The 21706-nt window shown below is 38.9% G+C and overlaps 2 protein-coding genes across 2 annotated transcripts; one reads left to right on the top strand and one right to left on the bottom strand.

Moving 5' to 3' along the window:
* Window positions 1–223: 223 nt before the first annotated feature.
* LOC148727753 (uncharacterized) lies at window positions 224–3410 on the top strand. Its single transcript, XM_088725578.1, has one exon. The coding sequence runs from the start codon at window positions 331–333 to the stop codon at window positions 1822–1824; it is 1494 nt and encodes a 497-aa protein (XP_088581704.1). The 5' UTR covers window positions 224–330; the 3' UTR covers window positions 1825–3410.
* Window positions 3411–3552: 142 nt separating this feature from the next.
* On the bottom strand, window positions 3553–20818 carry LOC148727752 (uncharacterized). The gene is made up of 25 exons (XM_088725568.1): window positions 20649–20818; window positions 20466–20535; window positions 20270–20350; window positions 18355–18471; window positions 17524–17556; window positions 15845–15906; window positions 15580–15692; window positions 14079–14148; window positions 13499–13571; window positions 12841–12908; window positions 11738–11838; window positions 11478–11606; window positions 10557–10654; window positions 9908–9985; window positions 9390–9521; window positions 9137–9256; window positions 8588–8639; window positions 7877–8011; window positions 7479–7561; window positions 7321–7397; window positions 6905–6958; window positions 6741–6794; window positions 6331–6517; window positions 5909–6082; window positions 3553–5512 (listed from the first exon to the last, which is right to left on the bottom strand). The coding sequence occupies exons 1-25, from the start codon at window positions 20693–20695 to the stop codon at window positions 3884–3886; spliced, it is 3837 nt and encodes a 1278-aa protein (XP_088581694.1). The 5' UTR covers window positions 20696–20818; the 3' UTR covers window positions 3553–3883.
* Window positions 20819–21706: the final 888 nt, after the last annotated feature.

Genomic DNA, 21706 nt, shown 5'->3' with positions numbered 1-21706 from the left:
ATTCTTTCACACTCACTTCGAGGGTTGAGACTCGTTGATAAGTGGTTATGTTTTATGAGAAAGCAACACGAAAACCTGTCAATACCTAAACAGACACCTGTCACTCTTGAAAGCTTTGAGAGCACACTCGGTCCTTTTGTCTTCTGTCTAGAGACACGTACTCCTACGTCTTCAGAGATAACCATTCTCATGCACAGACACCACAAAAACTAACAACAAACAAGATAGTCAATGAATCCTTTGGTCTAGTTTAGTCTGGTGAATCGATTCGCGACACTATTGCCACCTGTCTGTATTGTTGAAAAAATAAAACAGCAAATTATCTCAAATATGTCGTCATCGTATACCCGATCTAATTTTACATGGAAATCAGTTCGGAATCTGAGAAATCATGGAAAAACAAAACAAAGATTTCAAACTACTGCTACAGCAGTTCATATACTCCACCCTGCTCCTAAGGACTTTTACACGCTTCAGATGAGCCGTTTGTTCTATCTAATTGTTTTCATCCATCTCCTAACAGCTTTGTTTGTCGTCGCTGCACAGTATTATTTTTTATCCCTACAATACCCGCTGCGAAATACAAGGAAAACTGTCCAAACAAGGGGTGCTTTTGAATCGAATCTTTCAAACAGGCGTGGAATACGAGGAAACAACAAACACTCGCATAACGAGGTGACAAAAGTCCATGTACAGACTCCACGGCGTTTATACTTGACTTATCAACCGCCAGATGGCGGGTGGAATAATCACCGTATTGCCCTCGAAAATGCACTTGTCATGGCTAGGTTGCTCAATAGAACATTGATGGTACACCCATTGGCATCGCACGATATGGCAATTTCTTCTAGACGAAAAAATTTCGCGCGTTGGAGAAATTTGGAAAAAAGATGGGGAATAAACTGGGTGTATAATCACATGGCTGAGCGAGATCTGGTACCCATCTCTGAGGTTCTCGATCTCCAACTTATGCGTAGCGTTGGCGACGTTCATGAAGTGAAAACAAACCACAAACAGTTCTTGGTAGAATTTGCCAACTTTGAATGGTATTATGTCTGTCATTCTGATGCTTTGGGATTTTGGGTGGATGCTATCCCGTCGGTAAACGAGAGTTCGACCCGAGGGGTTGAATTTGTCCCGAATAATAGTTCGAGGAGCATTCGGGCGTGCCCGAAAGAGATCAGAAGATATAAGAACACAAGCAAGCCCGTAATACGACAAATTTTGAGCGAGCTTAAAAATGAACATGCCGATATCATCTATTTGTCTCAAGACACTAGCTATAAGGCAAATGTTCGATTGTTCCACAAAGAAGACGCAAAACTTGCGCAGAAGTGGATTCTTAATAACATCAAATTTTCACCTTTAATTTATCAAAGAGCTTTCCAAATTTTATCGATTCTTCCACAACCATTTAATGCCATACATGTGAGAAGAACCGACCACAAAATAAGTGCTAGCATGGAGCCATCACACTGGCTGAACAGCATGGCACAAAAACACTTCCTCAAAATCTCCGCTGCCCTGTACGTGGCTACAGACGAACTTAACAAGAGCTGGTTTGAGCCTTTTTACCGAGCGGGTTACCAGCTGTATTTTTCCGACGAGTTTTTCAATCCGTCGGGGCGTTCTTTTGATATGGATATCAAAGGATTCTATGATCAAGTGATTTGCATACACGCCAAGCTGTTTGTAGGGTCGAAAAGCTCGAGTTTCAGTGGTTTTATTTATCGCTCGAGAGGCGAAGTTATGAGGAGAGATGGATTAATACTGAGTCACATGCCAGTCGGTTGGTTTGCACATAAACTGAAACGTGGAAATTGAAGCTTTCTCTCGAAAAAATGCGTTGGCTGGGCGCCTGAAAACCTTGACGCAAAAACGGCAGGGTGTAGTTTGAAAACGAGTGGAAGTTTCATTTCCGGTATGTGGCTTGAGCGGTGACGATCTATTCATGTAAGCTGAATAGATTGTGACCGCAAATTTACGCATCACATTCAACAACACTTCGTAGCTCAAAGAATAACAGTTGGAGTACTTGTCACTAAAAGAATACAAGGAAGTCGAAAGTAGTGTTAAAATGATATAGTCTAGTGTACCCACCAAGTGTTTTAACTGTTCTCGACACTGTAAGCGGATGTTTGGAAAAGTTGTTTAATGAAGACGTCACTCTAAAAAACCGTGAAATTCGCCGTAGATCGATAAGAAACCATTACCAACTTTTCCGAACGTGACATGCCGTGCGGTTTCTCTCACGAATCTTTTTCCAACCACGTGGAGAAGGTCGCAGCGCACGTTCATCACATCTATCATTACTCATCTGCTATGATCTGCATCATTATTACTGGAAGGAAATTCTCAAACTTGATTGAGAAACCTCTGTATCGTGGTAGGATGGATTGACTTAAACGCGAGTCGAACTACCTTCCTCGCGTGTCCGTGACTACCCTGCTCGCACAGGCGTTTATTTGTTAACTTTCCCTACGGTCCAAGTAAAAATAAAGTCCTCTGCGCTCGGCCTGTTAAATCTTCTTCGAGCCTGCGCCTGGGAATTATCCAAGTTTGTGGATAATCTGATTTGCAAAACCGGTCAGAACCTGTTTTAAACACGTTTTTATGCGCACGCATCCTGTTTAGTTGGCCGAGTACTACCGGGAACTAATTTGTTTCTAAGCAACAGGCCGCGCATGCTTGAAGAAGATTTAACAGGCCGAGCGCAGAGGACTTTATTTTTACGTGAACCGCAGGGGAAATTAACAAATAAACGCCTCTGCCAGCAGGGTAGTCCGTGACCTGTTACCGACGAAGGAACATTTTGTTAACGAAACTGACGGAAATGAAGAAAAAACAGACGCAAATTTCATCCCATAACATTTCATTTTTTGACTTTCAATGGATTTTCACTTTTTGATTGATAATTCACAAGGGCACATCATCCTACAATTCTGTAAACATTCAACATTCCAGCGGATACAATCTAACTTATTTTTCTCCTCTGTTCCTTGGGAAAACTGTGTTTACTGCGGATCTTTAACCGTTTGAAACCTCAGGGATTTAAATCCCTGGGATAAAACCCAAGGAGTGTTGACTGTTTTGTTCTGCTGATAGCAACACATATTTCTTTTTACATCATGGTTCCACTATTGATACCCTATCAACAGGGACATTAGTATTTTATACAATTCACTGTCGGCCTTAATCGCCGAGGAAATTTGAAAAGGAAAAAAACTAACTCTTAAATTATTTCATCGAAATAAATACAATCTTCTTTGGATTAGGGGCATTTAAGTTAACTTTAGATTAAATAATGTTTGCCATGAAAAGCTTTAGTTCAATTACCCAATTTAATCTATTTTTTACCTTGGCGCCTTCTTATTGCTAACGAAATAAATCTACCTTTCGGTAATGTACAACTTTCACTTTCACTGGCTCAAATATTTACAATTACAGTTTACTTTTAAGATATTTAAATAAACTCCTCACTTCAACGACATTTGATATAACATCTCGAAAGGTAAGTCGGATTCAATTGAAAGTTAAATATATCAAAACAAGTTCTTGACTAGATTTTTAATTCCGAATAATGAAGATAATTGCAAAAACATAGTTGAAGCGTTTCCTTCAACTGACATTCTTATATTAGTGCACAAAAGCGAAATATCATTAGCTATAGATATGTATGGAAGAAGGAAAGATCACTTCAACACACAATGAACCGGAAACTAAACTCAGTAGGCTTCCCTGACGGAAAGACAATTTAATATAGATAACTTTTGATTCCTACTTACTTTAAATTGGCTCTTCCTATAACAACTAACAGTAATACCTTTTTTGCGACAAGACAGGAAAATCAAATCACAGGAAAGTTTAGAACAGTTGGGATTGTCTATAGCAGAATGCATTGTTGATCCTCCTGATCATCTCTTGAGGTTCTCTCTCTCTTCTCTGCCATTCTCAGTTGTTTGTCCAGTTCCTGCAGTTTTTTTCTCTGTTCTTTGATCCTTAATAGCTCGTCTGTTTTTCCTTTATCACTCATTTCCTTTTCCAACAAGTGCGCCATGAGAAACAATTCCTCAGCCGCTTTAGCTGCACAGCGTTGTTGCCTCACATCAAGCTTGGCCAGCTGCCGTTTGTCCTTCTGCACTTTATCCTTGACTCGGTGCAGGATCTCTGAGCGCTGCTCTAATTCTTGTTCGACGTGCTCCAGCGTCTCCTTATGCACGGCCTCCAGATCTGCGAGCTTCCGCCTCTCAGTTTCCAGCAGCTGGTTGACGGTGCCCTTCCGTTTCTCGAGTTCCTGTACAGCCTCTCCTATCGTTAGCTCTGCTACCTCCTGCTGCTCTTTGTGCTTCTTCTCGAGCTCAAGCAATCGCACTTTCTCTTTCCGGATCAAACTTCGTTCCGCTTCTCTCTCATTTTCCCACTCCTCCAGTTCTTCTTCGTTCAAAGTCTCCTCTGCCTGCTGAAGCGCCTGGCTGTGCTGTCGTTCCAGCAACGCAATCCGCCTCCTCTGCTTGTAAATGAGCTTCTTGCGTTCTCGACCCTCGCGATCGACGTCTTCACACCTTCTCTCTATCTCCTGTTCGTATTCGATGAGGGGTCCCAGCTCGTTCCTTACCAAGCTCTCAACCTTCTCTCGTAGCGGCATCAGGATCAGCTTCTCGCTTTCCAGGTGTTTTTCAAGCTTGGTCTTCGTCTCCGTCACCATCAGCGTTTCTTTCTGCAACGCTGTTTGATGTTTGTTCAGTAGTTCACTTATAATCTTCCGTTCCTCTCTGATATCTTTTATTTCTTCCCGCGTTTCGAATTCTAGAAGTTCTTTCTTTTTGGTAAAATCTGCTTCTGTCAATTCACTTTCCTTATCCTCGTTTTCTAACTCTTCCAACCTTCGCCTCGCCTCCTCGACTTTCATCCGCGCTGCTCTTCTCTTTATGATCATCTTCTCCTTCTCGATAAGAGAAGCTTCCTCCACCTCTTCCGCGTTCTCCAGCATCTCCCGCACATCCCTAATCTTGGCATAAGCCTGTTCCTGAGCTCTCTTATGCTTGGCCTGAACCTCTTCCAACCGCCGCCACTCCCCTTCAATGGCTGACTTCCCAGTAGTGAGGCTACGGAGTCCCTCCAACGTTTCCTGCTCCACTCGCCGCACAGAATCTTTAGCCTGTGCCACCTCTTTCTGTGCTTCCCTCCGCTGCTCCTCGTAATCAACCTCTAGCTGCCTCAGTCGTTCACGAAGTACCTCAAGCTGTGACTTTTCGTCAGGATCCGCCCGAGCTGCTGCTTCGGCAGCCGCTTCTGCTTTTGTTTCCGCTGCTGCTTCAGCTGATTCCTCGCTGCCTTCTGCAGCCTCTTGCAAGGCATCACTGCTGGCAGAAGGGCTAAGAGTTCCAGATGAGGACGCGACGCTGTTACGCTGCGCAGCGGCCCTTGCTTCCCGTTCAGCTGCTTCCAGTTCTTGTGATTTAGCTTCAATTTCTTGCTGAAGTTTCGCCACCTCTTCCCTCTGCATTTCAACCTAACAACAATATTAACATTAAAGTAAATACAATGGTATTTCAGCTAGATTTGTGAGGGAAAATTCCAGTTTCATAAGATTACTTATTAAATCTAAGATGGCTTGATTGGTCAGTAAAGGATAAGGCTTATACACCCAACTCGTAAAAATGCCACTTTCCTTTTCACCAACTAGCCAGTCATGTTAGTTCTTAACAAAGGCGTTCTCAACCTACCACCACCTTCCGAAAGTCTGCTCACCACATTCCCCCACAGCAAGTTAACCACAAGTTATATCCCTTTGATGTGTCCCTGTTACACAAGTTATTAGTCATACCCTGCACACCATTGCGCAATTTACAAATCTCTGACCATTTTTATTTCCTCTTCATTCTTCGTAGTAGTTCTCGCAGTTTACCTGTCTTCGTTCTTGGTCCCACTTTTTCTCCAGGTCTTCCTTGATTCTTCCCATCTCCTGCTCTTTGATATGAACCTTTCTCCTGTGATCTTCTTCCAGCGCCACGAGGCGCTGCATTTCAGCTTCCAGCCGTTCTCTGTCTTTCTCTTGTTCTTGACGGATCCTTTCCTTCACCTGGTTCAATCGCGCAACAAAGAGATCACAAGAGAGAAAAATGTCTAAAAGGGCAAATAAGAATTCAGTGCAAAACGAGGTACTGACGGAAACATGAGAAACAGTAAATTACCAAGTCGCAGTTAATTCTTTGTACCTGTTGATTGAGAGGGAGGCGTGCGTTTTCTGGACCTATCACAGCGCGATGTGAAACAAAATCATTGCAATTCCATATTATTTTAAAATTACCCTATTTTCATTCAAAATACCTGTCTAATTTTATCCTCGGCTCGTTTTCGCGCCAGTTCTTGTTCTTCTCGTATCTCCTCCAGATATTTCTTCTGTAGTTCTAACTGCTGATGACTCGCTTCTAGTTCCTTTTTTCGCTCCACCTCCTCTGCGCTTCGAACTTCAGAAGCCCTTTGTTGCTGGGAGCGGAGGAACTCTAGTTCGCGCCTGAGAAAAAAAGCCCAACTTAAATGAATGTATCCCAATGAGTTTCTAAAAACTCCGCTTCGTCGGAGTATTTAGGTCAGATGCAACGCGTATTGCGAAGTCATTCTGGCATATCCAATGCAGTGAAAGGACATAACGACATAGTTACTGGACCAGAATTAAACAACTTCTGCTCGTACATCGACCAAGAGTGGTTCAAAGATGCAAAATTAAGTCATCAAACCTTGCTTCCTCGAGTTTGTCGGCAGCTTCTCTCTGCTGAGTTTCAAGACATCGTCTGTATAGTGGGAGAAAAATAGAATAAAATAAAAGGAGGAGTTAGAGCGATATTCTAACAACCCAAAATAGCTAAAAATCAAAAATTACTCGTCATGGTTCTCTATTTACCTCTGTTCCTCGATTCTCCGAGTTTCCTCCCGATATTGACGCTCAAGCTCCAAGCTAAATTTAAAAAAAAAAAAAAAAAATTGACTGTTATAAGCAAACTTGCCATCACAAAATGCTCTCAAGACCTTACAGGGCACATGTAGCAGGCGGCTTGTGATCATATCATACTTTGAGACACTAACACGGATGCAGGACTTTACCGAGTAATTTTTATTTTTTAACAAGAAAGCTTATTAAACCTGCTAGATGCAAATGGTACTCAAAAGGACAGAACGAAGTTCACCCTCATTTCTTCTAGATAATTTTCTTACTATTGTGAAAGTAACTGCCTTTAGAGTGGTATATTTAAATCTGCACGAGAATATTCATGTGTTACAAATTGTCAAATAGTAAATCACAATTCATTTAATACTCACCCGGCATTATAGAACATATAGGAAGGTTCTCTCTCTGGCTCTGAACTAAGGTCTGCTAAATTCTCCATCGACTCATACTGCAAAGATCAAGAAAAACCACGAAAATTATTTCCTAATTCACCTTCCTTTTGAAAATTTTAAACAACAGAACTACTTACGTATCGCTTTTTTCTTAATTTAGCAGCTTCTTGAGGATGGTTGAACCGCAACATGTTCGTTTTCCCAAGTAAAATCACATCTCCTGCGTTAACAGAGACAGACATTATCAATAAAACAATAAAACAATAGTAATAACAACAACAACCACCAAAATAATCACCCGTGGACCCTCAGAATGGTTAGCATCTAATTTACCTTCACAATATCACACCCGAGTCATACATTACGGTCACGAGTATGACGGAAAAGATCAACAGCTAAATAAGCCCTTGATTGTTAAACAAATTCTCCTTGTCAGCACTTTAGGAAACGTGTTGAGAACAGTGCTGGGAATATACAAACTAATGTTAGGATGTAAAAGATTAGTGCAAGTTGAGGAGGTGTAGGGTACACATACCCTGACTAATCCGTTGTGACTTGCCCACAGGAAGCCCATTCACTTGGCACAGGGAGGCGACTGGATGAAGAATAACTGTGCCTTCAATACTCTCCATGATACAATGTTCAGCTTCAATACCAGGTCCTGATAACACTGATGGACGTATCAAGGAAAATTTTATTATCAATATCTGTCAAAAGGCTTATTGTCAAGGCTGCTTGATTTTCAAAACGTGTTTTCCTTTATATGATCAAGTACTAACTTCTAAAATCCAGAAAAAAAAAAACTAACTTTTAAGATGAAAAGTGAGGATAGTCGTTCGAGAACTGCGACTCGAGTTCATATGGCTGGTGAATGACTATCAAAGATGTCTGTGCGTAATAGAAAAGCAAATTCCCCTATCTTGTGTTTCACGAATTTCCTTTCAGGTCAAACAGTTGGGATCACCTTCCCGATATGCTTTGATTCCCTTGCTTTTATCTCACCAGCTTTCTTACTAAGCATTAATGACGAGCTTTAAGGATGAAAACAAACTCTAGCTATAGCAATTTTCTCTTTTCATTCACATGCTACCAAGTTACTTAGGTAACGAGCAGTATGAAGCGGCCAAGGCTTTCCCATCCCGTAAGAGGACTGGGAAGGAGACAGAGTCCACTGCCAAATTCGCCGCTCCCCGGGTATCCGAAAACCACCAGCTACGCAGGCTGACTGATTAAAATTCAGACCAACCTATATCAGGATTAAAATTTGCATCCTCTCTTCCGATGTAAGTCATCCCATCCTATGAATCAAAGAAAAAGAAAACCCACTGATTAGATGACACAAAGAACAAGACAACACAATGCTGGCAGGCTATCTTGCTTCTTCATGTTTCTGCATCTCCTTGCTAAATGTATGAGTTCCACTAGCTAACGTTTGAATTAAACTTTGAGATCTCCTGTTACAGTAAAAAGAGCTAATTACATCCTGTTGCCTTGGAGGGCGGCAGGAATTGAGCTGTTTTCAATCAACTCTCGAATGAAGCCCGAGATTAGGTTCTGTTTTGCTTTAATTCGCGCCGTAATAACACTTAAAAACCCACGCCATCCATACAACCAATTACATCCACGACTTCAACACGCGTTTTCCCGCGCTCCAGGTAGATGACCTAATTTCACTTTGCATTCTCAATGGTTCCCTCTAATACTTTCCTTTCTCCTGATAGGACGTCTTCAGCACTTTGATCTTAGTCTAACGACACTTCATAGACCAGAGCTCTATATGAGACAATTACACTACCTTCAAGTGGTAAAGGGTTACTCCTGTACTGAGAACGTCATCATCAATGCAGACCAAATGAGGAAGCTCTGACTCCATTTTGATACCAGCTCCCTCGTATCTGAACCCAAGAGCTCGCTCCTGTTTAAAAAAAAAAAAAGAAAACATTTCGTCAGCAACTCTTACTAAGTCTTCCTGAGCTTGTTAATGGATCGGGCTACATAAAGGCCAGCGAAATTGACGTCTCAGTTGCTTTCTGACTGATCTCAATTACCTCAATAATTTTCTGTGTTTCCCGCCATTTGCTGGTCCAGTTTTTCGTGAGTTCTTCAACTCGCGCCTCGTTCTCGTGCAGTCTCTCGGTCATTTGCGACTCCTCTGCCGCGCCAAGCTCACCAACTCCATCCTAACATTATAATAAATAATAAATAATAAATAATAACAAAGTAACGAATTGATGAAATATGCTGTAACGAGTCCTCGTAGTTGTCGGCTGTTTATGTCGCTATTACCCTTTTCGTTGTCTCCTTCGTGATCGTGTCGTCACCGCGTTGACGTTGTGTCGTCGTCATGAATCAGTTTGTCGTTTCGTCACCTTCCTTGTCGTCGTAGGAGTAGAAGTAGGAGACACGCCTAATAAATGCGTTTGTCCTCCTCAATCCATTGTAGTTGCCCAGGGGAATACTTGTTTCTATTTTGAAAATCTTTTATCCAAGCGCTTTGCATTGAAAAAAAGGCAACAAAAACACCTGACCACCAAATATGGCAAATGCTCCCTGAAGCTTTACATACCTGTCCGTGAGCCTGCAGGAGCACTTTGAGTCTGTCTATCTCAGCCCTCAGTTCCCTGATCAGTCTCACATTAGGATCCTGGATGGCAATGAACAAATGTTTTAGACCACTTGACTCTATGCATAAAGCATTAAGACAAAAACACTACATTGTATAAGTTCCCCTTCTTCGGTATACCTTCCACAAATGAAAACAAATCACTGTGCGTGGACAACTCAAACATGTGCTGCTTAGGGGTCCAATCATGGGCTCTGCTAAGAGGGGGGTAGCAAAGGGAGTATGTGACTCCCCCCTTCCTGATTCAAAGCAGTTTACAACTTACTCTCGGATCACATATTGTTTTAGTTTCTCTTTTTTTTTTCTCTTTTTTTTAAGACAGAATAATTGTAGCTTCCATAAAAACAGAAAAAAAAAACCAGGCTTAAACCAGGGGGAGGTGGAAAAGAAGTGTACGAAAAAGGGAGGGGGGTGGTGGTGGGGTATAAAGGTATTTGTTTGACAAATGTGATTATATGAGAAAACAATCTGACATTGCCACAATTGCTAGTAAGGTGCTAGAGTGTGAAATCCCCCCACCCCTACCCCCAAACAGACTGAAAAATCCTACCTACTCCACTCAGAATTTCACTGACTCATTTTAATAACAAACCTCATTGACTGTTGGTTTATTGATGATATTCTTAGCTCTGTTGGCATAACGTAAGGTGCTTAGAGTCTCTGAATAGTTCACATCAGCTGGTGATATAGCTACGAAGAAGGAGAAAATAATCTTAATAACCCTTTAACTCTCAGAAGTGATTAACATGCAACTTCTCCCCATAATGTCCATACAATATCCAGCAAACAGGTAATGAGAATATTCAAACTTATCAAAGAGAAGTTGTTGGCTTGACCTAGAAGCAAATTCTTGTGATTAATTCACAGGGAAATGGGTAGCAGCTAGATGGGAGAATTGACACTTGGATCTTGGGAGTTACATGTAAAAGGTAAATAGATCTTTGTTCATCCCACAATCTAATGTTTTACAGCAAAGTTAAATTTAAACATTGGCAAACTTGTACCAATAGCAATCACCACAATAGAAGCACATGAAGCCTATTTCTGACAGGAAGCATACATGTCTGAAACTTACAAGACTATCCTTTGTTCTAATTTAAACATTAATTAACAAATGGTAAACATCACAGCGTACACTATTGAGTTATGGATGCACGCGGGAGGTTGCTAAGCACAAAAGAAGCGTAAGAGTCGCTCCAGGCGATAGCCAAGAGCGACTCTAGCTTCTTGAGTGCTTAGCAAACCTCCCAAGTGCATCCATAACTCAATAGTGTACGCTGTGGTGTTTACCATTTGTTTTATAACATAACATTGATACATTGTAGCTAAAGAGTTCCCTTTTATTTAACAAATCTTACGCGACCAGAAAAAAACAAGCGCGTGCGGAAAAATAGTCTTTGCATTTGCTCACGCCAGCAGCGTACACCCATGGGCAAATGGGGGACACTAAATTGACCAATCAGAGCGCGCGCTTTACTTTGGTTATGTTATAACATAACTGAGAACTATTAACCTGCTATCATGATTGTCTTGGCATTTCCTCCCAAACTGTCCTTCAGTAACCATGTTAACACGGAGTTGCAGTAAGGGATGAAAAGTTTCTTCTTAGGATCTTTACTGATGGAGTTCTCGCTTGCTTCAGCTGCAATAAAACAAGGACCAAAACTTCCATTTAATAACAGAAATCATCGCTGGATGGACAGTGAAGCATTTAAAGGAAAGTCTGTTCTCCAAGAGATCAAAGTAACACCAGTTACCTACAATAGTTATTACCTAATGCTGAGATAACAGTTCCCAATGTAACAAGGGATTTGTTGATGTTTGCCCCCTCCTTTAACCTACTTCCTGTAGCACCAGTCGAGTTCGCTCTCTCACTGCAACAAAAAAGGTTAGTTTCTTTATGACAATAAACACATTTATGTATATGAGCACGATCCTTCGCAGTAAAGCACTATTTGAGCAATAGTGAAAATCAGACCTGAAAAAAATTTCAGGCCTGTACGGGATTCGAACCACTGACCTCTGCGATACTAGTGCAGCGCTCTATCAATTGAGCTAACAAGCCAACTGGGAGCAGGCCATCAAATTAATTCGACATAAACCCGTAGATGATAAATCAAACAACAACAAACATATGAAACATATGTGTGAACTGCGGTTATGAGACGTATATGAGCACGATCCTTCGCAGTAAAGCACTATTTGAGCAATAGTGAAAATCAGACCTGAAAAAAAATTTCAGGCCTGTACGGGATTCGAACCACTGACCTCTGCGATACTAGTGCAGCGCTCTACCAATTGAGCTAACAAGCCAACTGGGAGCAGGCCATCAAATTAATTCGACATAAACCCGTAGATGATAAATCAAACAACAACAAACATATGAAACATATGTGTGAACTGCGGTTATGAGACGTATATGAGCACGATCCTTCGCAGTAAAGCACTATTTGAGCAATAGTGAAAATCAGACCTGAAAAAAATTTCAGGCCTGTACGGGATTCGAACCACTGACCTCTGCGATACTAGTGCAGCGCTCTACCAATTGAGCTAACAAGCCAACTGGGAGCAGGCCATCAAATTAATTCGACATAAACCCGTAGATGATAAATCAAACAACAACAAACATATGAAACATATGAAACATATTTTTTTCAGGTCTGATTTTCACTATTGCTCAAATAGTGCTTTACTGCGAAGGATCGTGCTCATATACGTCTCTTAACCGCAGTTCACACATGTTTCATATGTTTGTTGTTGTTTAATAAACACATTTATTAAATAAAAAGGCAAGCATTTTTTTTTATAACCTACTAACAAAGAAATGAGTAGCAGATGAAAGAGAGAATTATGAATTGGTCATCAGAGTTACTAACCTTCCTGCCAAGTCAACTAAATGAATTTTACTGACAGTTTCACTAGGCATGTCTGTATAGAACTTGGCCTAAAACATGATGATAAAAAAACATCAGTAAAAATGATAAATTTCTCTTTAAGTACAGGTAATTATAGCAATGCTGATTCACATATCTTTGATTCAAGACCTCAAATATGTGTATTTTTCATTACTAGCACATGAAACAGAAAAATTATCCAGTCAAAAATACATTAAAATATACAATGTCAATAACTGTCTCCATGTCTCGGGAGAATACCCTTGGCTAATAACTGCATAATCATATTTTATTACATGACTCAGGCAAACAGAGGGCCAATAACTAAAATCAACCTATCAAAATGCTCTATTGCCGGTCATTATTCTCTCAGTATTGGACTGGGCACTGTCCCCACTGATACCGCACTTGTGTCCCTCTGAACTTTAGTCGTAGAATAAAATTCTCTTATTAACCAAGCTTGCTCGGGACTGTACTGGAAGAATATCGGCCCTCGATCTTTTTTGTACGGACCTCGCTGTGCTTGGTCTGTACTGTCAAGACATCGGGCCGATATTCTCCCAGTGCGGCCCTTGCGCTTAGTTAATAAGATATATTTAATTTACTGGGAATCAAACCAACAATTGGTTTGTTTTCTTACCTGTGTGAACAGAATAGTGAATATTGCATGTGATCTACTGCTGACATCATTCATGTTTGTAGAAGCAACAGTCCTGGAATATGAACAAGATACAGGACAAACAAATTCTCTCATTGCACTAATAAACTGCCTTGTGCTAGTAAAATCTTAATATCATCATTGAAAAGACCAGGCAATTATTTGCAAGAATTTTGAGAAAAACCCCAGTAGCTTTTCTCCATCAAAGAATGCTTGAGTTTTCCTTCCCTTTCCATTCACTTGAGGTGTTGTCCTCCTTTATCCTTCTCATTCCTGTACAGGAATCTTTCACTCAAATTATATTGCAATTCATGTTGCCCTAGGTCCTTGATCATATTACAATGGTTGAAAATTCCAAGATGTTTAAATTGAAAATCATCACAATTTCATTCAAGAATGATCAAAATCAGTGCAGTCAATACATGTGTAATTGATAAAAAAAAAACTGTGACAACAGTTTTAAGACTGAAGGAATGTGTTCTGCTATTATTTTTATCATTATTGTATTATTATTAAATATTATTATTATTATCATCATTATTATTATCATCATCATTTTTACCTGTTTGTGTTTCCTTCTTCCATCAGATTTTCTATTCCCTCATAATCTTTCACAACATGTTTTGTCAAATCTAAATAAGTATAATTATAAATAATATTATAAGTATATTTTTTAACCAATAACTCTGTCAAAACGTGTGTGTGTACCACCTGTATGTGGTGTAAACCCTCTGTTGGATCACTGTGTTGTGTCTTTACGAAAAGCACTGCATGTAACCCTCACAGTGTCTCTCTATGTCCAGAAGTGTAGCACACAGAGTGGGCAAACTGTCCGAGATACTTAACAATATTCTAGGGGGAAACCTGTGATACTCGACCATCGCATTCTAGAGGATTAACAATACCCCCAATTGCTTCATGCTACTCAAATGACAACAAACTTTGGGCTCATGTACACGTAGGTTTATAAATCTTAGTCGTTAGACATCTTCTTCCTGACCAACTGACTGTACCATGAACATAATAAAGAAATAATAATATATATAATAAATAAATGACAATTTATATAGCGCCCTATCCAAAAGCTCTAAGGCGCTTCACAATCAAGGTAAAAAGTAAAATAATAATCAAACATAATCATTCATTAAAATAATGCTTAAAAAGATCTGTTTTAAGATTACGCTTAAATGTGTTAAGATCTATACTACATTTTATGGTTTCAGGAATGTCATTCCACAGCTTAGATGCAGAGACAGAAAAGGCGCGATTGCCATAAGATTTCAACTTGGAGTGAGGAATCACTAACAAGTTCTTACTCGATGATCGCAAAGACCTAGTAGGCTTCCAAGAGAGACATTATTTGTCCTGCCACACATTGCTGATTCTCTCAGCTAATGCAGGTGTCACATATGAACCGGGCAATGGTCTATCTCACCACAGAGTTCTCTGTAGTTCAGTGGTAGAGCTTTAAAGCACAGAATCCAAAGGTCAAGGGCCCAATTCCTCATGGAGCCTCAGATTTTTTCAGTTTGGCCAACCCTCACAACAAGACAAATAACATCTTTGATTCACTTCCACACTCAAAAACTACAATTTTTCTTTTTCTTTCCTAACTTTGCAAACATGTGGGTTACTTAACTGACAGTAACTGCAAAGTAAATTCAGTCCTTTCATTAACAAATGGTAAACACCACAGCATACACTATTGAGTTATGGATGCACGCAGGAGGTTGCTAAGCACAAAAGAAGTGTAAGAGTTGCTCGAGGCGATAGGCGAGAGCGACTGTAGCTTCTTGAGTGCTTAGCAAACCTCCCAAGTGCATCCATAACTCAACAGTGTACGCTGTGGTGTTTACCATTTGTTTTATAACATAACATTGATACATTGTAGCTAAAGAGTTCCCTTTTATTTAACAAATATTACACGACCAGAAAAAACAAGCGCGCGCGGAAAAATAGTCTTTGCATTTCCTCACGTCAGCAGCATACACCCATGGGCAAATGGAGGATGCTGAATTGACCAATCAGAGCGCGCGCTTTGCTTTGGTTATGTTATAACATACCTTGTACATAAGGACCTTCCTTGGGATGCTCTCTCACTTTGAGATTAAATTTCTCTCTTCCTTTGGCTGGTCGAAGGAGATCACCAACTCTCTCATTATAAATTTCAAGATAACTAACACACAAAGAAAGTATTGATTGGAGTTAATAAATGATGGCATCATTAAAAAAAGCCCCCCCCCCCCCCCCCCAAAAAAAAAAAAAGAATGATAAGCTTGATGGCCACAAAAAAAAAAACAAAAACAAAAAAAAACAGGGAAAACTTACCTAACTTCAGTCCTAAATTCAGTCTTATCATCACCAATTGATTCCATTCGTGCATACAGACCCTGCAAAATACATTATTAACACTGTCTTATAATAAATGATAGACAAAGAATTCATTCCATGCCTCAAATCATTATTATAAGAAAATTCATTGCTTGACAAGGGAATTCATGAAGATTCACATGAAAATTGACATTGCACAAAATAATTGCAAAGTGATGAGTGTGATATCCACTTTTAAGAGCAATTTAACGCAGAATTCACGAGTCAAGTAATCGATTTTCCTTGATTTGCATAATTGAAAAAAAAAGAAAAAAAAACAGCATTACTTGTAGTAGTTATGTATACGTAAATGCAAAACATTATCACTCAGCCTCGTTTTCAACTCGAAATTGCAAGCTAAATACCTTGCTTCATTAACCAGTAAGAATGTGAAATTTTAATTAATTATGCAATTTTAATTTACGTACCACCTAGCCATGAACAAAGAGTTTAATATTAATGTACCGCAATCTTCTTATAGTATTGGCTATGCGCGAGCCGTCAATATTTCATGGCATTGCCAACTCACTTTTGCGGCCTGTGATTGGTTCTAATTTTGAAATTGACGTCGTTGCACTAAATTAGGTTGCTGACGTACACAAACAAATTACCGCCAAATTCAAATGATTGTACTAATATTTCACTTCAAGTTCGACAGTATTTATTGAAAATTCAACTTTTACAGTCATAAACATTGTAATAATGTGACAAAGTCACTTGCCAGTTGGAAAATGAATGTTAATATGGCAAGAATTCAAAGAGTTATTATATTCTGCTCATTTTCTGTACTTTTCCACCCACTATTTTCACTCAAGGCGCCCGTTTCAGTTTTTGCATAGACATCTAGTACATCGATGTCCTTACATAACTCTTTAAAAACAGTCCCACAAATATCAAAATTTGGTATTTCATCACCAAATGGCTCTTCAGACTCCATTCCTGTGTAACTTTCAACACTTTTCAGTTTTGATCAACTCATTTTATGGTAACAAAGACTATAAACTTGCAGGGAATTTCAAATTACCCGTGACAAACTTATTTGCATGCGAAATTAGTGTTACCATGGATACGTTTCACAGGTGGAAAGAATTTATATTTCAATCAGACGTGGGTTGATTATTTTACAGTTTTATTTACCCTTATAAATGATGGATCGCGATACAAAACTAATTGCAATTTTGAGACGGCACTTCCACATTATATTGATGGCTAGTTGGGAGAAAATATATTACATATTGGGTGGAGTCGCGAAGCCACAGAGCCCAATATGGAATATATTTTCTCCCAACTAGCCGTCAATATAATGTGGTATTGCCATCTCAAAATCGCAATTAGTTTATATAGTTACAAATACCAACTATATTGCAAATAAATACTAAATAACAGTTCGCTCCGACGAAGGGCTACCGCTCAAAACGTCAGCTTTTGTAGTCGTTACGGTGGCCAATTTACCATTTCAACTTTGTTGATATATCCAAATTATTTCATCTACAGTGATAAATACCTACTACATAAAATTAAGGAGATTTTACTGGCAGATGATCATTCAAATGAAATACACAAGTACCGCACCATTAAAAAGCAGTCATTCCAAAATGTCTCAGAATTTTCAATTTATCAAAAATCTTTTAGAATACCTGACATATTCTTGGTATCAATCCTGGTGCACTCTACAAAGTAATACCATCAAAAATTAATTAGCATAGGCAATTTAAAACTGGTTTCAATAATGACCTCTTTTAATGACATATGATACCTTTTTCAGGCTTACTTTTTTGCCATTTCTTTAATTGCAGTTCACACATGAGATCATTCACACATATTGTCATTTACAAGTCAATATTCAGTTTTTGTTTTAATGCATGTGTGAGGAGTACTGTAAAAGAACTGTACAACTATCAGTATTACAGAACTTTGACCCCCACATTGCACAAAGTTAAGACATCTACTAGAAGCATTCATACATGTGAACCACGAATTAAAGAAACTGCTATGTCATAAAGAACAGTAACTATACAGTCATGTAGCTGTTTTAAAATGTTATACCTGACACTTGACAAGAAAAACTGGCCTATCTTTCTCACCTCCCACAATGGGAGACTATCATGATTACTATGACGGTTAAATGGTTTGAACCAACATTTGATTTCGTACAATGTATAATGTACTCTGATCGCCTGGTGAAAGTATGTACTTTAATCTTAAGAAAGACTGTTTTCAATGACAGAGACTATAATTTTCAAATACCTCAGTCAAAAACAATAACAGAGTAACTCAGATAATGACTTTTGCTGAGGCTGTCAAAACATCAGTCACAATCACAACTTATGGTCCTTCTCTGGACAACTCTCAACTGGACAATCAGAATACACCTTCAGAGATTGCTGTTAAGGACACAAAAATTAATGATGGTCCCCGAGGTCTCCCATGTAAAAAAAAAAAAAAATTGGTATCTTGTGTTTAGTTACCTCCTGTCCCATCATACTGTATGATTTTCCAGCCCCAGTTTGACCATAAGCAAAAATACAGGCATTGTAACCTTCAAAGGCTGCCTGTATCACGTCAGTGCCCAAATCTTCAAACACCTGCAGGAAGACAAATACCGAGTAAGTAAAAAGTCTCATTTTTTTAAGATTTTTCTGACAGAGTCATACCAAAATTATTTAACATATCACCAAAATGCTTTACCCTTAAAAATATCAAGCTTCTAAAGCTTGACAGTTTACAAAGAACTAAATCTTCTTAAAAGCAGCAGTTAAAAATAAGAAGTTTGCTGCTTCTAAATATTTACACAAGAAAGTTTACTTGTAGATTTATGGAAACTTTTCTATTTGACCCATAATTCACCTGGCTTGTTTACAAAGATTTGGACTCATCATCTCATGGGTTTATTACGAGCCACCCTACTGACCAGCTTCCAGTTGGGTTGTTAGCTCAGTCGGTAGGGCACTGCACCAGTCTAGCAGAGGTTCTAGGTTCAAATCCTGTACAGGCCTGAATTCTTTTTAAGGTCTTATTTTCACTACTGCTTAAGTAGTGCTCCTTACTGCAAAGATTGTTCTCACACGCATGTTCCTACAACTATGGTATTTTAAAAAATGTCTTGTCCAGTATTAATCAAAAGTGTGGTGAAACATACTCTCAAGCTAAAACCAGAATATTCAATTTCATTACATACATACATACATAGGTTAGTTGACCACTCCCCATGGGGGCTTTTCAGGGCCAATTCCCATCCATCCCACCCCAGGGGAGGACATCCATGACACAGTAATCTCATGCGTGGGAAATTAACGTCTCCTACCCCTAACCCTGCAGGAGATGGGGCCTACGGTTTATTCGTCCTTATCCAAGAAGACTTGAATATCTATCCACTTCTTGAAAGGTAGCAAATTCTCCTCACTTATTTTAAGACCATGAGTTTTATTTTAAGACCATGAATTCATTGCTATAAACAGTACAAAAATATATTCAAAATAAACTCTCTTGACCTTGCCTTTTTTTTAATTGAACTCTGTCTATGACCTGAGTCAAATAATTTAATTAATGCTTGTCATTTTAAAGAAGATTCTGTGTGATTCAGTTGCACCAGTGTGACTTTCTTGCCCACTGGAATAATGTTTCACCACATAAAACATTTATAATCAGATTTCTTATTGACAATGTGAATTTCAATTTATCTGATTTGTTTATGTTGTTTAGCTCACTGATATGCAAAACAAGGAAGTATATTAAATTGAAATCAAAGTCATTATTTTTAAATTTAAGCTCAGTTTTCATTTATAAGTATAGTCAACAGTATCAAAGTTCACTTTTTTTTTCGTATAAAAGAAATCCCATTTTTTAGAAAGGATGAATCTTTCAATGTGCATAAATGTTTCTTACTCTTAAGTTCCCTTTTGATAATTAGGTGAAAAATTATTATCACATTTTAACATAATTATTTTAAACTGTATAAAATTTTATTTCTTCTTAACTACTTATTTTATCTAAGTTCATTCACTGATTACTGCGCATGTAAACCGTCAAGGTAATCTTTAAAAAAAAAAAAAGAAAAATCTTTCTCCATTCCCTCAATTAATTTGACTTGCAAAACAGTGAGACATCCAAAAATCACACAAATAAAATTGAACGACTATAAAATAATTTAGCACAACAAACAACTGGAGATCAAAGATGGAAAATGAGCAACTATTTTTCTACCGTCTGAATTGAAAAGAAACTATCAAAAAATGACGATTTTATCGAAAATGTACGTGAATACTTTTCAATATTTCATTATGCATGCAAAATGACGTTCGAAGGACTTTACACGAAAAACTCCTTCGGCCCGATCGGGTTCGAATTCACATTATGAGTTGGGCGATTTTAAGAATTTTTTACCTGTTCCTGTGAAGCGAAGTGACGGTCTGAACTATCCGAAGACCAGTAAGAGAAATCGTAAGTAAAATCTTTGTCTTCGCTCTGAAATCAAAGAGGTTCAAATTCAATTTCATCATCGAATAATTTGGAACAACCAAAACTAAAGTTAAATAACCACCCACGTTCAGCGACAAGTAAACATAAAAATTTCACTTACACCGGGGTTTGTGATTGTCGTCTTCTTGCCTTCCATCTGGATGCAGATTTTGGCATCCATGTCTCGCTCCCTAAAATTACCAACAGATACATTTTACGGATATTTAAACGCCAGAAATCGATCACCGAGTTTTTTCAACCGGCGTTCTGCTAGAACGGCAGAATTAAATGCTTTATGGCTCACCTTTTATTAAGGGGCCTCACTCTTACTGCTACCTTGACTGAAGCCATGTTGATTGTATTATCGCCTTCTTCCCTTAAGTCATTTCTAGTGTCTTGATCGTTATAAATCAAAGCCTGCAAAATACAGTGAACAATTTATTCCGAATCATACTAATAACACAGTCTCGATTTTTTTCACTCGCGAGCCTGCGCACACTCGACTGACCGCTTTGATGTCATTCGATCCAATTCGATCCCAGATTTCCTCACTGTTCTCCTTAGAAGAATGGTAACTAATCCATACAGCACGATTAAAATAACACCGCGCAGTTTTTTTGATTCTTTGCTTTTAATCCTTCTTTTTCCCGTTGAACGCATACCTTTGTAAATTTCATTAACGATGATAGATTTAGCTGCTCACTTCAAATACCAACGCAGTAGATGATTCACAAATAACCGATGGTGATATTTCAACCGAAAAAAAAAAAAACCATGAAATAAAAGGCAGTCTATGACTGCATGTGCCTACTATTGTTTAGTTTTAGAGTATTGCGGTGAAGAAGCGATGTGAACGACGTTTGCCGACGTAGCTCTTACGTTCAAATCGATAACAATATCGAAATACAGAGGTGAGGCCCTGAGAAAAAAATTAACAAAGCCCAAAAATAAATTGCATGAGAGAAACCCGATCAAATTCGTTCAACGATGACCGGTGTCGAAACTTAACCAGGGCGAGTCTCAAGAGATCGATGTTACGCGTGTGGCTACGATAGTCCGCCATTTTGAAAACGGTGAGGTGCTTGGAGAAAGGTTACGGACTATTACGACACCGTAACACAGTGCTTACGGCCTTCCTAGAAGGAAGACAAAGTAGGCACAGAAATTCAATGACAGTACTGTAAAAACTACTGAAAAGTTTTTGGATGAAAAGAGCCATTCAGAATTGGGAACAAAAATTAGCTTTTCACCCCATGACTGATGATTATGTAGGTTCTCTTAATAGTTTTGATACACTGTTATTCAGACCAACAATAAGATTTAAGAGTTAACCACCCCGTCAATAAGATTTTAGAGTTAAGA

This window comes from Stylophora pistillata, chromosome 6 (genome assembly GCF_964205215.1).
Source record: "Stylophora pistillata chromosome 6, jaStyPist1.2, whole genome shotgun sequence".
In the NCBI taxonomy this organism is placed as follows: domain Eukaryota; kingdom Metazoa; phylum Cnidaria; class Anthozoa; order Scleractinia; family Pocilloporidae; genus Stylophora; species Stylophora pistillata.
The sequence above is the reverse complement of the archived record's forward strand: the minus strand, read 5'-3'. Positions and strand labels throughout refer to the sequence as shown.